The 24,256-nt window shown below is 33.1% G+C and overlaps 1 protein-coding gene across 1 annotated transcript in view; it reads right to left on the reverse strand.

The window, feature by feature from the left end:
* Nucleotides 1-22,656, reverse strand: part of LOC127729115 (sulfhydryl oxidase 1-like) — a 45,850-nt gene extending 23,194 nt beyond the window's left edge. Inside the window, exons 1-9 of the mRNA XM_052236771.1 lie at nt 22,342-22,656; nt 19,375-19,475; nt 14,363-14,511; nt 10,925-11,015; nt 8,600-8,739; nt 5,796-5,936; nt 2,673-2,802; nt 2,346-2,462; nt 939-1,077 (exon numbers count right to left, since the gene is read on the reverse strand). Of these exons, the coding sequence (XP_052092731.1) occupies nt 939-1,077; nt 2,346-2,462; nt 2,673-2,802; nt 5,796-5,936; nt 8,600-8,739; nt 10,925-11,015; nt 14,363-14,511; nt 19,375-19,475; nt 22,342-22,567 (1,234 nt within the window). The 5' untranslated portion in view covers nt 22,568-22,656. The remainder of the gene's footprint in view (nt 1-938; nt 1,078-2,345; nt 2,463-2,672; nt 2,803-5,795; nt 5,937-8,599; nt 8,740-10,924; nt 11,016-14,362; nt 14,512-19,374; nt 19,476-22,341) is intronic.
* Nucleotides 22,657-24,256: the final 1,600 nt, after the last annotated feature.

A 24,256-nucleotide genomic window follows, 5' to 3' on the forward strand; every position in this document is an offset into this window, starting at 1 on the left:
GAACAAAATGCTAACTTGATCTATAACTTGTCATGGTGTAAACTATATCACAAATATCAAGTCAATATCTTCAAGCATGACGAAAAAAAGTGCGGAAAACTGATAATTTAAGTGAATTTTCTAAGTCCAAGGACCATAACTCTGCAAAAAATCATCAAACCGAAATAAAATTCAAACTTGGTCTGTAACTTGTCATGATAAAACTATATACCAATTATCAAATCAATATCTTCAAGCATGACGAAATAAAGTGCGGAAAACTGATTATTTGAGTGAATTTTCTAAGTCCAAGGACCATAACTCTGCACAAAATCATCAGACCGGAACAAAATTCAAACTTGATCTGTAACTTGTCATGATAAAACAATGTACCAATCATTAAATCAATATCTTCAAGAATGATGAAAAAAAGTGCGGAAAACTGAATATTTGAGTGAATTTTCTAAGTCCAAGGACCATAACTCTGCACAAAATATCAAACCGGAACAAAATTCGAACTTGATCTGTAACTTGTCATGATAAAACAATATACCAAGTATCAAATCAATATCTTCAAGCATGAAGAAAAAAAGTGTGGAAAACTGATTTGCCGGACTCACAGAAGGACAGACAGACAGACAGACGGACGGAGTGCAAACCTAAAGTCTCCTTCGACTTCGTCTGTAGGGGACTAAAAATGAGCTGAATATAAAGAATAGAGAATAATATGGTACTAATATATAAAGAATAGAGAATAATAGGCCAAAAAAATAAACATACGAGAACAATGACCTTTACATGTACTACTAAAAGAATACAGAAATGTCCCCACTCCAGACCCTCTTATAAGAAGAGTTAAGAAGAAAACCATGAATCATATAATCATTATGCTGAAACAAAATAAAGTTTAGTTACTTTATTTACCAAATTGAAACATTATAAAAATATCAGAAACTTACTGTTTTTTCCAATGAGGTAAGCATTGGCTGTAAGTGTATGAAACAGTGTCCACATGGAACATGGGTATCCTCTGTACCTGGGTTCACTCCCCTTACAACCAACCCAGCTAATTGTTTCTGGTAAATACGTATCTACAGACTACAAAGAAATAAAATAATTAGTAATTATCTCCCCTTACAGCCAACTTGGTTAATTAGATCTGGTAAATATGTAGCTGCAGACTACAAATAAATAAAATAATCAGTAGTTATCTCCCCTTACAACCAACATACCTAATCTTATCTGGTAAAATATATCTACAGATTACAAATATTTAAAATAATCAGTAGTTATCTCCCCTTTAATCTAACCCACCTACTTAGATGATCTGGTAAATATGTATCTACAGACTACAAAGAAATAAAATAATCAGTAGTTCTCTACCCTTACAACCAACATACATAATCTTATCTGGTAAAATATATCTACAGACTACAAATATTTAAAATAATCAGTAGTTATCTCCCCTATAAACCAACCCAGCTAATTAGATCTGGTAAATATGTATCTACAGACTACAAATAAATAAAATAATCAGTAGTTATCTCCCCTTTAAACCAATGCAGCTGATTGTTTCTGGTAAACATGAATCTACAGACTACAAAGAAATAAAATAATCAGTAGTTATCTCCCCTTACAACCAACATACCTAATCTTATCTGGTAAAATATATCTACAGACTACAAATATATAAAATAATCAGAAGTTGTCTCCCCTTACAAACAACACAGCTGATTTTATCTGGTAAATATGTATAGACAGACTACAAATAAATTAAAAAAAAATCAGTAATTCTGAATCGATAACTAACTGAACAAGAAATTGCATGCATATTGTGCACCCCTTCCTAAATAGACATTGACTAAAAATTTCATGCTCTCAAGTGGAGTTATTAAATTTCAAAGTATTATCTCACAGAGGGTGACTACACAGTACAATCATCATTATAAAGTGTTAGTCCAAATATCAAATCATTCCTTAATAGAAGAGGTGAGTTATATATATAAAAGTCACAGCAGAACAGACAGAACTATGATTGATAGTGGTCTCATTGGCAATCATACCACATCTCCTTGTTTTTATATAGACAAGTTCATTGCAGAATAAGTTGTACTTCTTGACCCCTTCTTTTACATTTATTTTTCAAATTATAACGAAATATTTTTGGCCAGTGCCCATATCACAATGAATCAAAACAAACATATATTTACCTGTAAACTGTCTATATAATACACCATGACTTCTCCCGGAAGTCCTGAAGAAACAGAATCAAAACCAACATATTTACCTGTAAACTGTCTATATAATACACCATGACTTCTTCCGCAAGTCCTGACGACACAGAATCAAAACAAACTTATATTTACCTGTAAACTGTCTATATAATACACCCAGACTTCTCCCGTGAGTCCTGAAGACACAGAATCAAGCCAAGTCTTTATTCTCCGTAAAAATTTCTTCAGATACTCTTCACCTGGGAAATACTACAAAAATACCCCACATTCAATTGACTGATACAGAAAAGTTCAAAAATTATAAGTACATTAAATAGAAATTAAAATTAATAAAAAAAATGTATGTTGCAAATGAACTACCTGTTTACATAGAGTTGTCTTTCATTGTATTTTTACATTTTTTTGTATTTTGCATTTATTCTACAAATTTTGGACAATTTCTTAAGAATGTCAGCATACCTTTGTTAGAACTCTAATGAAATCTTTAAGTGCCTGTAGAGCCTCTCCATCAATAGATCTCTGTATAGCTATTTCTTGTCTGAAGCTGTAGGATAGTGCTGACTCTAAATCTGACATATATACAACTGTCCTGAAATACAAATCACACATTTTTTTAACACTTTTCAATCTGCCATATTCAAAACTGCTTAAAAAGTAAATTTGTGTCACTCATTAATGAAGATGTCCTGAAAATACATACACTGATACATCATGATAAAGAGTACATAACATTGGTGTTTTTTTATTCCCTTAACTATATGATTGGCATTGAAGCATGACAATAACTAAGTATAATCATAAATATATATTGAATATATAAAGAACTTTATCATAAACTTGAAAAAAAGAAATATCCACCTAAATGAAACGATTGTATCTTAAGATTTTTATATTCTTCATTTTTGCAGTGAAAACAGATTTTATTGAAAATTTACTGAAAAAGAAAAAGAGTTTGAAGTATATTTTGTTTTCATATTGATTTTTAAAAATATGTGTCTGGTAATATGGTAATCCATAAGATTCTGTCTCATTGACTTCCACCTAACAAGTCTTTTATTCCAACAACATCCACAAAGGTGACTGTGGAATAGATATATGGTCACTTGGTCTTCTTCCAACCAGCAGGATAGCCCCACCAAAGTGGGTCATCTGAAGGCTGTGTGGGATTGATGTATCAAGCACACAGCCACATACGGTCAGAATGGAGACGTTAAATCTGATGCCTTGTGTAGAGAGAGTTCCACTCTGCACTTTACGAACCCTTGCAACAACTCTTTGAGGGGTCCATAGTTGCCTGTTGTAAGACAAAATTTCTGTCCCTATCCAATATACCCTCTTTTTCCAAATTCCCCTGACCTTCATCCTGAACGGCCTCTTTAACAGGACCTACCTGTTGTATTTATTGTTAATTTTTCTTGTCCTGAACATTCATGAACTATTTGCCACAGGAGGTTAAGCAAACATCAATCAATATTGCAATAACAAATTGAGTACTGTTTCAGTGCAATGTAATCCATAATGATCATATCTTTTTTAAACAGTCAAAATACCAGTAAAATCAGAAAATAGCATCTGAATTAGTCCTTAAAGCTTAATTTCTAATCCAAGTGGAGCTGGGAACAAACAAACCACACACATTGTTCATCAATAGTCAACAACTACTTTTAAATTCAGAAATTTTAGCAAAGGTTTTTCTCATTGGGAAAATTGCAGGGAGAAAGGTTACTTGCATACAGTACTTCCTAAAATTTCAATAAGGCTACCCTTAAAAAATTATTTGTTTGATGTTGCCTACACATGCCTCATAGGGAGGTAGGGATTTTAATTTTTTTTTTACTAACAACATCAGTTACATGATATAGAAAAGAAAACAACGTTAGAGCAGTGAAAAATCTTTTTAAAAAAAATTGTGTCATATTTCCAACAATTTTTCAGGTAGGCTGCTTTTTAAGTTGGTAGGTAGGCAAAATCAAACAATTTAAGTTACCGTATATTGGGTTTTTTTCGCGTCTGCTTTTTTTCTGGATTTGATGACAAAATTGGCAGGTTAAATTTTTACTGTATTATTTTCGCTGAATGGGAAAATACTAGGGATGTCAACAAGTACTCAAGGATCGTTTGGTAGTACCGAGTATCCAATACCAAAATGGTACTCGAGTAATCGGTTTCCTGTTAGAATGTTGATACCTTCTTAAAGAAAAAATATTTGTATTAAAAGTGCCTCCCCGGAAATCAAATATTAATCAAAATTAAAATACAGTTCAAATGTTTGCGTTTAATTGTCATTTAAAGTTCCTTTGAACAGAGTTAGGCTATGAACAAGAGCACCTTTCCAAAGCTTACACTTTTAGCTAATGGTGTCATTCCACCACCTCTACCATCAGAGCAAATCAAATATTTTCATCAGTAGGACTGTTAGTTAGGTAACAAAGTCTAAAAATCAACTTGTCCCAAAAAAAGTAGACGAGATAATATTTCTAAATAAGAACAAATTCGTTCGTGGCACCCTGTGTCGACCCTCAGAGAATGGTTAAAGGCATCAGTAAGTTCTAATCATCTCCCCTTTGTTGATCATTACATGTGTTTCTTTACGATTCCCAAATACTGTTGTTTGAGTAATCATTTTCTGTAGATGTTTATTAATTAATTGATTAGATTATTGCCAGTTTACATAATTAGTACATGTAGTAAATGAGCTATTAATTATGGTATAAAATTCCTGGGACTATTATCTAGTCCTAGGTAATAATGTTGAGGGTTTTACATTCATAAGACAACTACCCACAATACGTAAAATGCGTATAATTTCCATTTTGTAGATGTTTTTCCGAGCGAGTACTCGAGTATCGCTTGGTAAATTCAACGAGTACTCGATTAGTAAATCTTCACCCAGTTGACATCTCTAGAAAATACACGCAAAAAAATAACTGTATTGTATTGTTAAAGTAGTAAACAACATGAACTTAATGAACTAACAGTTAGTCGATATCAAATAAATAAGAGTTCTACAAACAAAACATACACTTTCAAGGAACGTAAAATATTTATATTGGAGTATGTTAAAAGTTGAAGGTTTTGATCCTTACAGGTATACACATATCCGTGTAAATGTAATCTATTTTATTTTTACATTACATGCAAAATGTTCGGGTTATGACACCAATCAACAGAACGTCGCTAACTAACATTTTTAACATGTCACTGATTGTTGTGTTGTCAAAAGGTGTGACATGTATGATTAGCTAATTAATTATTACGAAAACAGAGATCTTAATTAGGTATGCATGTTCTTGGGATCTGTTGAACAACACAAAACACTCCATAATTAACAGTCTTTCAAACAATCATAAATCTTGGAATATGCAGGGAAATTTACGTGGGGTCAAATTTTCATGTTTCTTTGGGTGCAGAGAACAAAGTGAAAATTAAACACACATGAAAAAAACCTGATATTCAATATTTTTTGGCCTAATAAATCTTGCACTTGTGTCCATTGATTATCAATCCCAATAATTCAGTGCACACAAATATTTTATATTTACATTTCTGTGGAATAGTATAAGTCAGTGAATCAAACCTTACCCATTAGTAATTGCCGTTGTTTGCATCTTAACAGTTTTTTCTGCCATCTTATGGTCTTCTTGTGTCTCTCCATTATCATCATGATCAGCACCTATAAGCTTTTTAATAATCGCTACAATGGTTTCACGGTCATCAACTCCTCTGTTAAAGAAGAAAAATCTTTTTATAATAATACTGTTTGTTCTCATTTATATATTGGAACTTGCAACTGTCTATTATTATGGAGAACTTACAAATTGAAATGTAAAGGTAAATCTTTATAGTATCTTATCATCATATGTATACATTTTGATTGATCAGTTGTATAACAGATAACAACAACTGCTAATTTTAAATAAATCAATCACTTTGAAAAGTTGTTTTGACATCTACTTTTGGAATTTCAGTACCTTTTATATTATCAGCTATTAATGAATGAAAGATATAGGGTAGATGTATCTTTTATTTTAAACTTAAAATATGCCACTTCCATATATGGTTTTGTGGTTTTAGTTTTTGTGGTTTTTAGAAACATAAAACAAATATGTATGTTTTTTTTCTCAAAATAGGTATTTTTAAACCCAATACATTATAAATAAATAAATTATGATACATTTTGTTCGGTAACAAAGCTTGCAGTACTCATCATGCTCATTTTCCATTAAATCTAGTTAAAACAAGAAATGATTGTAACAGGATGCTGTTACGAAGTCTCCCAAACGAAGCTTCCATAATTCGTAATTCCCAGGGTCGCCTGACATTGGGCAACGTCCAGTGAAAATTGGTTTGGTCCAGTAAAGTTATATGCATTAGTGATGCCTGGGGACTAACCTTGTATATCATTCAAATCATCTTGGCATGACAAACCAGAATATATATGGTTTAGGGGTGGGGATCTCGACCATTTATAAGATACTAGAACATTGGGGGTGGGGAGGAACCCCTGGGGACTGGCCCTATACGTCATTCAAATGTTCATTACATCACAAACAGGAATATATATGGTTTAGGGGTGGGGATCTCGACCATTTACAAGATACTAGAACATTGGGGGTGGGGAGGAACCCCTGGGGACTGGCCCTATACGTCATTCAAATGTTCATTACATCACAAACAGGAATATATATGGTTTAGGGGTGGGGATCTCAACCATTTACAAGATATTAGAACATTGGGGGTGGGGGGAACCCCTGGGGACTGACCGTATACGTCATCCAAATGTTCGAGACATGACAAATAGGAATATATATGGTTTAGGGGTGGGGATCTCAACCATTTACAAGATATTAGAACTTTCTCAAATGGCAGGGGGTCGGGATGACCCCTGGGGACTAACCCTGTATATCATTCAAACCATCTTAGCATGACAAACCAGAATATATATGGTTTAGGGGTGGGGATCTTGATCACTTAGAAGATATTAGAACTTTCTTAAATGGCAGGGGGTGGGGGTGACCCCTGGGGACTAACCCTGTATTTCATTTGATGTGCTTTATCATGACAAACCAGAATATATATGGTTTAGGGGTGGGGATCTCAACCATTTACAAGATATTAGAACTTTCTCAAATGGCAGGGGGTCGGGATGACCCCTGGGGACTAACCCTGTATATCATTCAAACCATCTTAGCATGACAAACCAGAATATATATGGTTAAGGGGTGGGGATCTTGATCACTTAGAAGATATTAGAACTTTCTTAAATGGCAGGGGGTGGGGGTGACCCCTGGGGACTAACCCTGTATAACATTTGATGTGCTTTATCATGACAAACCAGAATATATATGGTTTAGGGGTGGGGATCTCGACCATTTACAAGATATTAGAACTTTCTCAAATGGCAGGGGGTCGGGATGACCCCTGGGGACTAACCCTGTATATCATTCAAACCATCTTAGCATGACAAACCAGAATATATATGGTTTAGGGGTGGGGATCTTGACCACTTACAAGGTATAAGAACTTTCTTAAATGGCAGGGGGTGGGGGTGACCCCTGGGGACTAACCCTGTATTTAATTTGATGTGCTTTATCATGACAAACCAGAATATTTATGGTTTAGGGGTGGGGATCTCGACCATTTACAAGATATTAGAACTTTCTCAAATGGCAGGGGGTCGGGATGACCCCTGGGGACTAACCCTGTATATCATTCAAACCATCTTAGCATGACAAACCAGAATATATATGGTTTAGGGGTGGGGATCTTGACCACTTAGAAGATATTAAAACTTTCTTAAATGGCAGGGGGTGGGGGTGACCCCTGGGGACTAACCCTGTATTTCATTTAATGGGCTTTATCATTTAGAACATTTTCAATTAAAAAGATTGTGTCTATCACAAACGGTTTTCAATTTATAATCAACTGAAAATTTAAAAAAATAAAATCCCGTAGGGTTCTATAGTAAAACCCTCTTTACTTTTTGCCCCTCAAAGTACCCCTTTATAAACCCCATTGCACAAACAAAACCCTGATTGCACCACTAGACATGTTAGTCTAACATATTGTGAAACCCTAAGTTAATCTGACAAGCGGTTTTGGAGAACGGGTGCGGACAAGTTCAAATTTAAAAGCGGCGGAAGAAGAAGAAGAATAATAAGAACTGAGCAAAAACAATAAGTCTTCCCAAACTTCGTTTGGGAGACTTAATTAATGAAATCATTCTTTCACATCGTAAACTTTCCCACACATTTCCAATGTCACAATTTATGCTTATCTCATTGTCTCACAATATAAAGAGGCCATCGTTGGATAACAACACTTACACTGATTGACCTCATAGTATCATAACATGACTGGTGGCACTGTTAAAATGATTGACTTACTTGGCTATATGTTCAAACCTGCCATCACCACCATGGAGTAAGAATAATGAAGGTAAATGTGTCACTCCAAACTTTACTATGTTTTGATTGGTAACTGTTCTTATCAACAAATGTTTATACTGGCTTAAATCTAGTATCACCTGTAAACATGTAATAAACAAATTTAAATCCATAATTTGTATGAGCATTAGTAAGATTATTCTGGGCAAAACTGATTCCAGGTTAATAATGAGCAATCCTTCTAACTAAAAAGCTGAAACAAGATGCTAAAATGTGGTTATGTCTATACAAACTGACTTGTGTCAAATTGCACAAATATTAAGAAAACAAATTAAAACCATTTCAACCAAAAAAATATTAAAATGTATGCTACAATAATTAATATTGACATGGCTTTTTATATATGAGCCTAATTTTTTGTTTCATTATAAGAAAAATATTCAGATCACATCACCAACAAGGCAATCTACAATAATAACAATGGTCCAACCTTTTTACTTTTACTTTGGAATTCTTGTGTAGTTCATTAACTGAAAATTGGAATTCCATCACAATACATGGTTCACCACAGAATGAAAATCAAGGATTGGGGAGTGATGTCGTCAATTCTAAGACCCTCTTAACACCATATAAACTCATAAGACCCCCGTAAACCTAAGACCCCTTAAAACTAAAAGTCTTAAAGTTAGATGTGGACATATCTTGAGTAGGTATTTCAATACAAGGAAAAAATTATAATTGAGTTATCTTTCTTGTATTCAAGTGTGCTCCTACTTCTCGAGAGGATTATACACAGTAGAAGTGAATACAATCAATGGAAGCCGTCATGTTTTTTCTTATCAAAAGTGAGGGCAGGCAAAGACAAAATATATCTGAATTTGACATTTCATAGGAATTCATTTTAACCAATGTTTTTTTAATAAGTTCATTACAGTTTTCGTTTTTTTGTCAAGAGTTTTCATAATGAAACTTCGGTAAATGTTGCAAATTGTGTGGTCATATGTTGAAATGTCCAATGACATTGCTGACTGACTGATGCTATAATTTAGGGATGTCAACTCGGTGAAGATTTACTAATCGAGTACTCGTTGGATTTTCCAAGCGATACTCGAGTACTCGCTCGGAAAAACATATACAAAATGGAAACACAAAATAAAATCCAATTTACAGATTGTGGGGAGTTGTCTTATGGACGTAAAACCCTCCACATTAATACCTTGGACTAGATAATAGTCCCAGGAATTTTATACCATAATTATGAGCTCATTTACTACATGTACTAATTATGTAAACAGGCAATAATTTAATCAATTTGTAATTATTAATAAATATCTATAGAAAATTGATTACTAAATCAACAGTATTTGGGAATCGTAAAGAAACACCTTTATGATCAACAAAGGGGTGATCATTTAAAAGACTTTAACCATTCTCTGAGGGTCGACACAGGGTGCAACGAATTTGTTCTTATTTAGAAATATTATCTTGTCAACTTTTTATTGGACAATTCAATTTATCAACTTTGTTACGTAACTAACAGTTCTGCTGATGAAAATATTTGCTGTGGCGGTACAGAGGTCACCTTTGTAGAATGACTAGGACACGATTAGCTAAAAGTGCAGGCCTTGGAAAGGTGCTCTTGTTCATAGCGCATGAGGGGATTTTAAATGACAATTAAACTCAAACATTCGAACTGTATTTTTATTTTGATTTCACGGGAGGCGCTCTTAATAAAAAAAAATTCTTTAAGAAGGGAACAACATTCTAACAACAAAAAAAAATGATTAGTCGAGTATCATTTTGGTATTCGATACTCGGTACTACCAAGCGATACTCGAGTACTCGTTGACATCCCTACTATATTTGTATGATTTAATTTTGATGATCATTAAGGACCCATCGGATAATCAGATTACCTGTAACAACAAATGACACCTGTTGTGACTTGATTAGCTTGGGGTCGTAAACTTGTCATAAACTTTTTTAGTTGGGTTAGAGGTATCAGGTATTTAAGTACAATCTATTTTTGAAGCTTGGTCATATTGGTAGACAACAAAATAAGCGTGGCACATGAAAATCAAAAGGTGGCGGAGGGAAATTCAAGCATGGCGGTGTCCCACACTACAATAGGTCATGGTGATCCCTGCAATAACTATCATAGTTGGTTGTGTACAATATCATTTAAACCAAATTGTCTGAATACAATCATGTTCAGAAAGTATTGACACTATTTAATTTATGCACTGGCGGTTGATCTACTGTGTTGTTAAAAAATCAAATGATAACGTTCTATAATATAATGCATTAAAGCTTTAGAATTGTTACCTGTCTGCCGATATAAGACTCTTTATGTTCAAACAGTAGAATGACATGTTTATGAATATCTTTAGATTCTTCCCAGATCTGCTCTACAGTACTGAAAAATGATAAATTTATATTATGGGCTATTCCATTTGAATAAATAGGACAGGGGAGAACTCCCACAAATAAAAAATAATAAATTAGTCTTATTACAGAAAGATGTCAACTCCAGGTCCATATATATCTCCTTACAATGACATACTAAAATCTAATGTTACTCATTTGTAAAATAATCCAGTGCTTCATTTTATTACATTATTTCTTATACCTCTCACATTCATCTGATATAAAAACTGTATAACAGCAAAAAGAAATCATAAAAACCCAAATATCATAAATACACTCTCTAGTCAGCAGCCTGTAATTCAATGGATGTTGTTTGTTGCTGTATATCATATTTGTTTTTCATTTATTGTTTTGTACATAAATCAGGTCGTTTGAATTGCTTTACATTTATTATTTAAAGCCTTTTATAGCTTGCTATGCAGTATGGGTTTTGGTCATTGTTGAAGACCAAATTAGCTATAGTTGCTTACTTTTACATCATTTTTTTCTCTTGTGGAGAGTTGTTTCATTGGCAATCATACCACATCTTCTTATTTTTAAATTAAAAGTTAATAAATTGCTTCGCTGAGCGCAGCTGGATAAGACCGCAGAGGTCCAACCCTGAACAGTTGGGGCAAAAATGGACACAATATTCGTGCTTGATACAGGTCTGAAATTGGACTGTAATTAAATATTTGGCACATAATAGGTTTATGACACAGAATAACTGTAGTCAAAGGACTTAGTATTGGTTATATAATTTGAATTTATATTCAATTTTTGCTTTTGTGCAATACACTATGCTGTTGCGAATTGACCCCCCCCCCAAAAAAAATTTTTTTTTTTACCCCCCCCCCCCTTTTTTTTGCTTTTGTGCATTACACTATGCTGTTGCAAATTGACCCCCCCCCCCACACAAAATTTTTTTTTACCCCCCCCCCCTTTTTTTGCAAAAAAAACCAAAATATTTAAAGAAATTTTCTTTTTAATTTCTGAAATCTAAAATGAGAAAAAATTGTCCTCCCCCAACAATTTCTTTTTTACCCCCCCCCCCCCCCAATTTTTTTTACCTCACCCCCCCCCCCCCCCCCCCTTTATAAAAAAAAATCTTTCCCTCAAGATATGGTCATAATCTCACTTCAATTTTCCAATGGAGTTTGCAACCATAATTACCCATTTGAATACATCATAAAAGTCTTAAAATAGAAAATGACATACATAATCATGACTAAAATTAATATTCTTTAATCAGCATTTTTAATAGTAACTTCTAAAAATAAATTGAGAGCTAATCACCTCAAGACAATACAACATTTCTTTATACATAATTTTAAAGCAACATTGTACTTTTAAGTAATTGTCCATTAACCAGGAAACCCTTGTTTTTCCCCCTTTTTTGCCCGTTATTACTTAACGGTTTGAGCCATAACCCTCCAAAACCAATCCTAACCATCCCTTTGTGGTATGGAAACTTGTGGTCGAATTTCAGAGAGATCCATACATCTTTCCACAAGTTATTGTTATGTCTGGAAACTAGAAAAATGCTTATTTGGGCCCCTTTTTGGCCCTTAATTCCTAAACTGTTAGGACCATAACCCCCAAAATCAATCCCAACCTTCTTTTTGTGGTTGTAAACATTGTGTTTAAATTTCACAGATTTCTATTTACATATACTAAAGTTATTGTCTGGAAACCAAATGTCTTCATACGACGCAGACGACTACGACTTTTTTGCTGTCGTATAAAAATGATATATCCACCCAAAGGTTAGATTTATTGTTGCTTGATTAATGTCCAGTGACTTGTACTGTTGGCATTTTTTTTTAATATTCTGGACGAGAACAAATCACAAAGGTAAGACAAATTTGAAAAACTAACATCTATCATTTAAGGCTGTATAGTGAACTTTAGATGCTTGAATAGATTGATTATTGTTTGCTTTACGTCCAATCCCTAAATACATGCATATTTCAAATGAACTCATTGTTTTTCTGCCGTCTGATTAAGCAATATAACTGTCAATTTTTGAATACAGAATATTAGTATATTTGTATAAGGGCAGTCAGGGGTACTACTTGTACAAGTAATCTTTATTTACTTGAAGAAGTAAAAAAAATATACTTATATAAGTTAATTATAATGTTTGAATAATCTCCCCTTAATTTTTTCAAAAATTTACTTGTATAAGTAAATTTTTTTTACAATCCCACAAAAATTCTCAAGTTTTGAAATGTTAAAACATGCCTTTAATGATTTTTCCCAGGTTAGCTCATAATTTTTTATTAGAGTTCAATGTTTCATCTCATTAACTCAACAAAGAAACTGATTGCGCAAAGATCTTATGTATTTGCGCAAGGCCTTCAAAAATTGCTTCTTGGGGGCTTGTAAATGAGCAGTGTTCTGAAGATAACAGACAAATGAGATTTTCATTGTCCATGAAATTACACTTAAATGATTAGTTAAGACATCTGCAAAGGACAGAAAATTTAAAATTCTATTAGAGCAAAGAAGTCCTATGAATACAAGAAAAGAAGATAGGATAACTTTTTCACTTATATAAGTAAAAAAATCTGAATGTCTTAGGGACATAACTAAGCCAATTTTTTTTTTACCTATACAAGTAAATAAAATACACTTGTATAAGTATCCTAAAAATTTACTTATATAAGTATATTAATATTACTTCTTCAAGTAAATAAAAACTACTTGTACAAGTAGTACCCCTGACTGAAGGGGTTTAAAACAGAAATGGGAATATAAGGAATGGACTTGTATCTAAGGTAGTACAATGTATATATGCTTGGATAAACCATTTTTTACGGCATCAAACATCTTAGTACTTGTATTACAGTTTTTCATTATTCCATCAGTTGAAACTGTTTAAAAAAACAACAGTAGAGGTATTCTTGAAACATTGAAATAATGCAAAGTATATGGACTACTGATGATATCTATATAACTACAAAAAATACATATTATGCCAATCTAATTATACTGATCAGCATTAGACTATTTTATAGAAGTATCACAAGAGTTGTCACACGTGGAGCAGGATTTGCTAACCCTTCAAAATCACCGGAGATAACCACCACTTTTTAATTGGGTTGTCAATAATTTTCTGTGTAGTGTTTGTCTTTCATTGTCTTTTGTGTAATGTCATGGGTAGTTTCCCCTTGACTTACAAGTTTTAAATGACCCCTTAGTATCTTCTGTCTATTTTTCTAGAAGACAATCGTACCTGAGAGGCTGTAACGCTGGCAATGAGGAAGGTTAGTGGAACCTTCAAACTGACCTACATGTATGTAGTTTATAAAACTCCTACCAATGGAATCAATGTCCTGATCGTGGATCTCTTACCTGAGAGGCTGTAAAGCTGGCCATGACGAAGGTTTACTGGCACCTTCAAACTGACCTATGTAGTTTATAACTCTCCTACCAATGGAATCAATGTCCTGATCATGGATAGGCTCTCCTCTATACGCTTCATCAGCATTTGGTGGAAAAAACTGAAACAATGCATATTGGATAGAATAAATAAATGAGGAATGTGTCAATGGGGCACAGATGATGCCCCAGCTTGCATATAACGTTATAAATTTGTACTTGATCTGAGTTTTGTTGTAATAAGCATTGTGTATAAGTTTGATAACATTTGGTTGAGGCAAACTGAAGTAAGGGAACGGAAACGAAAAATTCAGCAATTTTTCAATTTGTAAAGGGGCATAACTTAATAACAGTAAAAGTGACGCCACCAAAATTCAAACTTGAACTGTGTTTTGTGGTAATGAACATTGCACATAAGTTTCATATCATTTGTTTGTGGCAAACTAAAGTTAGAGAATGGAAACTAATAATTCAGCAATTTTTCCATTTGTAAAGGGACACAACTCTAGAATGGTAAAAGTGACGCCACCCAAATTAACTTGATCTGTGTTTTGTGGTTATAAGCATTGTGTATAAGTTTCATAACATTTGGTTGAGAAACTAAAGTTGGAAAACGGAAACGAAAATTTCAGCAAATTTTGAATTTGTAAAGGTGACGCTACCCAAATTCAAACTTGATCTGTGTTTTGTGGTTATAAGCATTGTGTATACTTTTCATAACATTTGGCATGTTTGGTTGAGGCAAACTAAAGTTAGAGAACAGAAACGAAAAATGCAGCAATTTTTGAATTTGTAAAGGGGCATAACTCTAGAACGGTTAAAGTGACGCCACCAAAATTCAATTTGATCTGTATTTTGTAGTAATAAGCATTGTGTATAAGTTTCATAACATTTGGTTGAGGCAAACTGAAGTAAGGGAACGGAAACGAAAAATTCAGCAATTTTTCAATTTGTAAAGGGGCATAACTCTAGAACGGTTAAAGTGACGCCACCAAAATTCAAACTTGATCTGTGTTTTGTGGTAATAAGCATTGTGTTTAAGTTTCATAACATTTGTTTGAGGCAAACTAAAGTTAGAGAACGGAAACCAACTTTGGGACGTACATACGTACAGACGGACAAGGGTAAAACTTAATGCCCCCTCCGCTACGGCGGGGGCATAAAAATTTGCCTTTGGTAGTGCTGAGAAAACTTCCTGGTATCTCTATGTTTCTTTCTAATGAAGAGAAACTAGACATTGCCAGTAGTGACTATCTCAAAATTAATGTTAAAATGATAAACAGAATCAAAGCAGTGTTAATGGTCCATGCAGCAATGGTGCGATCTAAAGTTTTTCTTTTGTGTAATGTATATCTGTTATTTTGCTGATATAATTACAGGTGTCTATGGTATCTGTTGATCAAATACACAATTTATATACTAGACTCATAGTGATTTAATTTATAGCTTACCTTTGGACCAAAATTTAAAAGCAGGAAATGTGTCAGAAATTAAAAAAAAATACTCTAAGGTATCTTTTGTTATTGTTTTGCTCTGTTGAGTTGTTAACACAAACATGTTAATGTTTACCTCCACACCCCCTTTCATTCATCCTCATTTCACGGTAGTAACAAATGTTAACTTAAAATGGCTAAAGTTGTTAAAAAAGTATCATATTTATTTCAGAATTTGTAAAATCTTTAATAATACTATAACAGGATAACAGGTCAATTATTAAAAATTCATTCTAAAAAAATCTATCATGAAAACAAAAGCATTTTAAAACGCAGGTGTTGGCATTGATTTTTGTAGAATCAGAAAATGAACAATGGTATTGTGATGCATGCATTGATCATGTTGATCTCAACAGATTAGCTCTGTATTGATTTTTAACATGAGAGCTGATTTTAAGATAAAGAAAATAAGATAGACATATAAAATCCTATCAATCATTTTCTAAAGTTAAGTTTGCCCATTTGTCTATCAGAGCCAGCTGAGGTATGAAATTTTCATAAAGACTGGTGATAATTATAAAAGAAATCTCTGAAAATGACCAAAAATCAAGTCAGTAAAATAGTCCTACAGAAAAACCTACAGGAGGAACTTCATTCCACTGTTTTAAGTATTCCATAAAATTAAAATGGAGCTTTCTTCCATGGATTCAAAAATTTCTTAAAAGTTTCATCAAAGCATGCTCTAATAATTGCACAATTTGATGCATGAATAGCAGTATACTATACTGTCCAGTCTGAGTAAATTTGAAGTTAAATTCCTATATAAGGAAATCCAAAAAAATTTTAAATCAAAAAGGATCTTACTTTTACCAATCCCAACAACAAAGTATACAAAGCTTGAAGTAAATTGATCCAAGCATATTAGCGCTAAATCACAATATATATATGTGAAAAATAGCCAGACATCTGATGGTTTAAGTCTCTTTGGAACCGGAATGACAGATTGGAAAAATTTCTATTAAACTGAAAATGAGCTTTCTTTTACCAAAGCCATTTACAATTTTAAGCGTACTAGAAAAATAAATCTGAAGGTTAATATCGCATTACTCTGGAATGACAGAAATCAAAAGTCTTTCATCGTCATCATATATATATATATAATTATATATTAACCATTTAAATGAAAGTGTAAAAATTCAAGTAAATCGATCAGAACATACTCTAGTTAGTGTGCAAGGTGTTAAAAATTTACTAAATGCATTTTTTTTTTTATGTTTTTCACTTTTAGTTCACAGTATACAGAAAACATTGTATATTTATTTTTGGCCAGAAATGAGAATATCTGATAAGTAATTTTAAATATTTCTAACTTCATGACATGTACAACAACTATATCATGTATATACATAGGACAGATGTTACAGGTTTTTTTTAATCAAGTACCAAGTTTTAATTGATTTGCATACATTTCCATCAATTAAATTTTGACTAGTCAGCAGGCAAAATTGACAGGTGATTGATCAACGTGTACTCCATGACCTTACACTAGTTTAATAATTGAAAGAAAAAAAAAACCTAGTCTTAAACTTCTATGTCATTTGGTCTCTGGTGGAGAGTTGTCTCATTGGCAATCATACCACGTCTTCTTATTTTCATATTTACACTAGTAGCAGTTTATACTATATCCATCCCATGCTACAAATATTTCTTTATCAGTACTTGTTACATGTAAAAATATGTATGCATTTCATGTGTCCAAGTCAGGTATCATGTAAGAGGGTAGGACTGTCTTTTATCGCCAAGCGCCAAACGTCCCTTTTTCGCTACTGTTAGTGTCAAATGAGCCTCAATTCTTTATCGACATTCGTCAAATCTCATTCTGTAGCTACATTTAGTGTCAAATGGAGTAAAATATTTATTGTTAACGTTATTTTAACAAATATTTTACCATCATTCGTCATGTGGGGTACCCCATTCCTACCCATATGAAAGTGGTTTTCTTATGTCATATCTTCATTTTTTTTTTTTTATTTGGAGAATTTGGTGTTGACTGCAGATTCTTTAAATTCTGTTTAATTTATTCCCATATATAATTTCCTAGATTAATAAGGGTGTGATCATGGTGATTTAGAGATTGATATATTGTGTAGACAATGGTAGATGTCTGTCTATTGTTGATGACTGTATGTTACCCTCTAAATGTTTATATTTCAACTTATTTGTTTGTTTTTGTTGTTTAGTTGCTGCCTTATTTAAATGTACATATAAACCACATCTCCTTTTATTCATATCAGCAGCTTATATTACAATATTAATCATCTTTAAAAGAGCTTCAGTAGCAAATATTACAGCCATGTTTCAGTTGAAGACAGTAGGCACTTTTACAGTCGGAATTCTCATCACCTTTAATTTGACATATTTCACTATTCATTTTCATAATACGTAATCCACACATGTACATGTGTAGATATTTTTAATACAACCATGTGTGACATTTTTCATTACTGCCTGCTAACATATAAATAATAATATTAACAAATAAATAGATCAGAACAATTGTTTTCAGGTTGTAAAAATTACATTTCTTTTCAAAAGAATTCCAAATTCAATTGTAACATTATTACTTCATTTTTGTACTTAAAGGAAATCAAATTCAATATTACAATATTTATGTAACAGCCTTTTATTTAAGTATGTCATATGTTCTACATGTCAATACAATACTTGTACAATAATGGCTGGATAATCTTGTATGTCATATGTTCTACATGTCTGTACAATACTTGTACAATAATGGCTGGGTAATCTTGTATGTCATATGTTCTACATGTCAGTACAATACTTGTACAATAATGGCTGGGTAATCTTGTATGTCATATGTTCTACATGTCAGTACAATACTTGTACAATAATGGCTGGGTAATCTTGTATGTCATATGTTCTACATGTCAGTACAATACTTGTACAATAATGGCTGGGTAATCTTGTATGTCATATGTTCTACATGTCTGTACAATACTTGTACAATAATGGCTCAGTAATCTTGTATGTCATATGTTCTACATGTCTGTACAATACTTGTACAATAATGGCTGGGTAATCTGGTATGTCATATGTTCTACATGTCAGTACAATACTTGTACAATAATGGCTGGGTAATCTTGTATGTCATATGCTCTACATGCCTGTACAATACTTGTACAATAATGGCTGGGTAATCTTGTATGTCATATGCTCTACATGTCTGTACAATACTTGTACAATAATGGCTGGGAATTCTTGTATGTCATATGCTCTGCATGTCTGTACAATACTTGTACAATAATGGCTGGGTAATCTTGTATGTCATATGTTCTACACAACTACACTTACAGTAATTGCTGGGTAATCTTTTGTGACTAAGTTCTACTTGACTACAGTTACAATAATTTCTATTATTAACCTTTGTATGTCATAAGTTCTCCATGTTCAACAGGACTATACATACAATTATTGCTGGGTAATCTTGTATGTCATATATTAGTTCTACAAGTTCAACAGGACTATACTTACAATTATTGCTGGGTAACCTTGTATGTCATAATCTCTACATAGTGGTATGTTATCTTTCTGTGAACAATCAACTGCTCCAACTGAAATTACTTTCTGCCATCCTGAAATCAGTATTTTTCAAATTTTAATGGGTAAATATAATTCTTGATGGAAGATATATGACCGATGTTTTGTTTTTACATGTTTTATTTTCATAATATTTAGACTGTCAATTTACAACCCAAGTTTAAATTCTAGACAATCAGTTTGTAAAACAAATACGTATGCAAATTTCAACAGTACAAAAATTATCATAACAAAGACTAGTTGTGGAACCGTAGCTCTTAGGTCCTTGTGATATTTTTTGACAATTTGCGGACTATTTCATTTATGGTCGGCACAAATCAGAAAATATAATAAGGACTATTAGAGTAACGGTTTTGCAGCTAAACAAAGACAACCATCAAAAAGGTTCTTGACTTGGAACAGGTTTCTAACAAACACAAAACTAATATGATAGAAACATACATTTAAAACCAATCATAATCATTCCATTATTTATTTATTTTTTTAATTTGTCCACAAGACATTGCCATATCTGCCTTACCAGGCAACTGTTATATGTAGGGTTAATATTTCAAGCAGGTATCATTATTTTCCTACACATGATACTGATTTTCATATCAAAAACAAACTGAAAATGAAAATCTGGACATATAAATGTTGTTATAGTAACTCTTTGCTTATGGTATACCTTGAGACAGAGCCACTATGTTCCTTTAACCAGGGGATAGGGTATAAACACTGAAAATATGTCAAATTTCCACAGACATGAAAGGAAACTACATGTACATAGTCATGTCCAGTGCTCCAGCTAGAAATCAAAAGGGGCAGGGTGCCAGTGGAGGGCAGGGCACTTTTTTATGAAAGGAAAAGGCACTGCTCATTTCTTTTGTCTACCATTTGTATACGTTTCTGTGTGTATCACGAGTTCACATTCTTTTTTTTACTGTATATGTTGTTATTAAAGATGCATAAGTTGTTGTTTTGATTATTTATTCTATAAAATTTGCATTAGAAAATGTAATTCCTCATACGACATGTTCATAAAACATGTCAATACACATTCATACATCACATCACTATAAACCAATAGAGGCAAATTAACCTACTGTTCTCCCACGCCCTCCCCCCCTTTTTCCAAAAAAAAAAGACAACATAAACTAAACATCTCATAGTTAGCATACATGTGACAGAGTTGTCTTATTTCAAAATTTTCAGCTAGGGTTTGGCCCTCAAAACTTTTTTTCATTGTTTGTGTTAAGGAATTACTTAGTAAAGCATCATCAAGTTGATGTCATGATAGTTTAACTTCACACTACCCATTTATGTAGGATTGCAGCTTAACATCATCATAAAAATTGGTCATATAAATTTCTTATTTGATAATGTATAGAACATGGATTGCTAAAAGTATGATTATCAAAAATAAATTGCAATATATTTTTTTTTGGTATGTTCAAAGACAGTAAATATCCTTAAGGCAACATTCTTATATAATTTTGTATTCAATTGGTAATTTATTCCTATTTTTAATACTAGATAATATTTTAGGAGCACAAATTTGTAATAAGCTAAAACAGGGGAAGTAACTCCATATATAATTAATTTCTAAAACGTTTACTGTTTGTTTGTCGCTCACAAGTTGAGATGGACGGCGTTTCTGTGAAGGCATAGCTGTATTTTGATGACTTAAATTCTATTCTAAAGTCATGAAAGTCTTCATTTATACACTCTTCTTGGAGATCGAGAATGAAAATGCGGACCCAAGCTAAAAACACTCGCTGACACATTCATCAAATTTATGAGAAAAAGGTACATTGTCTTAATTAAATTACCTAGTTATTAACACCTTTGAAGTCTTATCCACTGTAATTGATTGTAATGACATGATTAACCTTGGGGCAATCACCTGTTGTCATATATGTAATTTAACTTTGTGATAAGAAATCGATGAAACAAAGGCAATTTTACCAAAACGGCACAAGGGTTTTTGGGAAAAAGGCGTCAGGGCAGAAGGGCGCGGATGAAGGCACCCAGGTCGCGGCTGAGGGCACCCAGGGCACGGCGCCCTTCTATTTTGGGCTAATGAGACCACTGATGTCCTTATTACCACCATGATGAAATCAAATGACAGATTACTTTTGAAAGACCTTCCATCAATCATGTCATGATCAGTTACTATGAGAATATTGGATATACATGTACACAAATGCAGAGCTACTTAATTGATTTGTACATGATGTAAGGGTTATTAATTTGAAATGACTTGTATTAATCCTTCACCATGATAACAGACTTCCTGGTGTCAGAAACTCCCTTGGTAGCTGAAGCACCGAAAGAATCACAGGTCAACTCGGTGGGAACAGAAAAACCTAAGTGATACATGTAGCTCAAGATTGATCTCCTGGTTAAAGTCAGGGGGTATGTCTTTGACTAGCCGAGGCTCCAATGTACTCATTATAGTTTAAACTCTGGTCTGGGTACCAGAGATGTGAGAGGGAGGATGAAAATTACCCTTCTTATGTACTCAAATTTTCCACACCCACCTCACAATCGAACCCAGGACCTTCAGCACTGTGGCCATGGGTCTTAGCCATTAGACCACAAACTCACACAGTACAGGTGCATCATGTGACATACATGTACATTTTTTTTACATGATAATACACGAACAAACTGTACACATATGTCATGATTAGTCCAAATAATTATGACGTCTTGAAAGGCTATTTTAATTTTTTTTCTGTGACACTTTCCTGTTGTAGGAAGGCGTCACAGAAAAAAATAAAAATAGCCTTTCAAGATGTCATAATTATTTGGACTAATGTCATGATATCATATGATACAAACAAAATGGGCCCCTTTTTCTTGGTAAATGATTGAAAAATTACAATACATGTCAACATAAGACAATGGTAATCAAACCTTTTGTTTTTGTCGCAAATTCTTTCCACTTAGGAGCAAAATGTATACAATGACCACACCAGCTGTTGTAAAATTCAATTATCCATGCATTTTCTGAACCAAGAACCGCCGGTGGGAAAGAATCGGTTGTTAAAATAACGACATCATCGCTGGATTTATAAAGTCCTTCGTCTCCAAAACATATCGTACATTTAAAAATGAGTAAAATCCAAAGGAAGACAAACATATTATCGTCATCGCTTTTCAACGTTGTATGTAAAAGTTTGATTGATCACAAGGCATCTGCACGTCAGCCAGAATAATTTCTTCCGATTTTTTTTTGACAACAAATTTCCGAACGGATTTAAAATAACTAAGTACCGACTGATAACTCTAAACAGCAAAGCGTCCAAACGCACCTGTTCCAATCTCGGCCCATAGCAAACTCGGTCAATAACAAACTCGTCCTCTCAAACTTGGTCGTCAAAATCGGCTTCTCAAACTCGGCTTATAATAAACTCGAACTATTAGAATAATTCAAATAAGATAAAAGATGTTATTAGAATAGATTGGAAACAGTGTCGTCAGGTCACAAAAGACGCTCTTTCATCGTATTGTAAAAATTGGTGTAAACGGGAAAAATCTGATAAAAAATCTCTTGATTCTTATTTGAATAAATGAATGGATGTTGTGGATATTCGAATATCACATTTTGAAAATAATTTAGAAACAAATAAAATATGTCATAATAAGCCTATTTCTAGAATAAGAACTCGCAAAGCGTTTTGTGTTTGTACCGGCCGACAGAGCAGCCAACAATGTGGTGGTGGTATGTCGTAAATACTACACGGACGTTCTTAAGGGCATACGATACAGTTTTGATCCCACGGTGAATTTTTGACGAAAGTTTGCAAACAAACTATTTTTCACCTAGTTAATTCAAATATGTAATAAAACAAATACCTTCATGTGCTACTTTTAGAGATAAATGGGGTCGAAATTCTAGACATTTACTGGAAATTTCGGTTTCTTGGACATTTCTATCCTTTGGAATGACATACCTAAGTTTTTTGTTTTAAAAGATAAACGCAAGCAGATTTTTGTAAAAAGCATCTGGAATATCTTTTCTACATAAACGCGCTTTAAATTTGTGTAATAATTCATTGGAAATTATTCATTTTGATCACATTTTGATGATTTTAGTTAAAGAACGGCATTTATTGCAGTATATTTATCTAATTTAAAAAAAAATTCATCGGTGATTTGTTCAGTCATAAAAATTGGCACAAATATTCTTCATACATAATCAAGACAAATGTCATTTTTAAAAAGAAGGGTCCATGAACACGTTTTCAAGTTATATCAGTCTGAATGATAGAAATTCAGTCGAAAATGCATCTTTTCCCGATATGTTACAGTTTGACGTCGTGAAAAATAACATTTTACGTTAGCAACGTCATTACCTCCCCTATAAATGTATCGCCGGTATGCCCTTAAGAATGAAATTTTAAATTCTTCTACATTCAAGTCCGAGCGCTCCACAGAGAGTCATATATTAAACATTCATATTATTACCACATCACAGCTCAAGGCCTCTTCTGAACATTTGAAGGTCCCTACTATGTATTGGTTACCTAAACTACACAAAAAACCAATAAAATATCGTTTCATCTCGGCCTCTAGTAAGTGTTCTACAACTTTCAGTGCTTTCAAATAGTTCCTTAACTACTACCAAAGAACTTATTATTAACTTTTGTAATAAAACATATGAAAATAGTGGAATTAACACTTTTTGGAGTGTAAAAAAGTCTTTTGATGTTTTAGATAAATTAAGTGCCCTTGATGGTCCTTTTGATTTGGTTGACAGTTTTGACTTTTCAACTCTTTACACCGTATACTTCCACACAATCTTATCAAACAAATGTTTTCCTACATC

Source organism: Mytilus californianus, unplaced genomic scaffold, assembly GCF_021869535.1.
Source record: "Mytilus californianus isolate M0D057914Y unplaced genomic scaffold, xbMytCali1.0.p SCAF_2, whole genome shotgun sequence".
Lineage (NCBI taxonomy): Eukaryota > Metazoa > Mollusca > Bivalvia > Mytilida > Mytilidae > Mytilus > Mytilus californianus.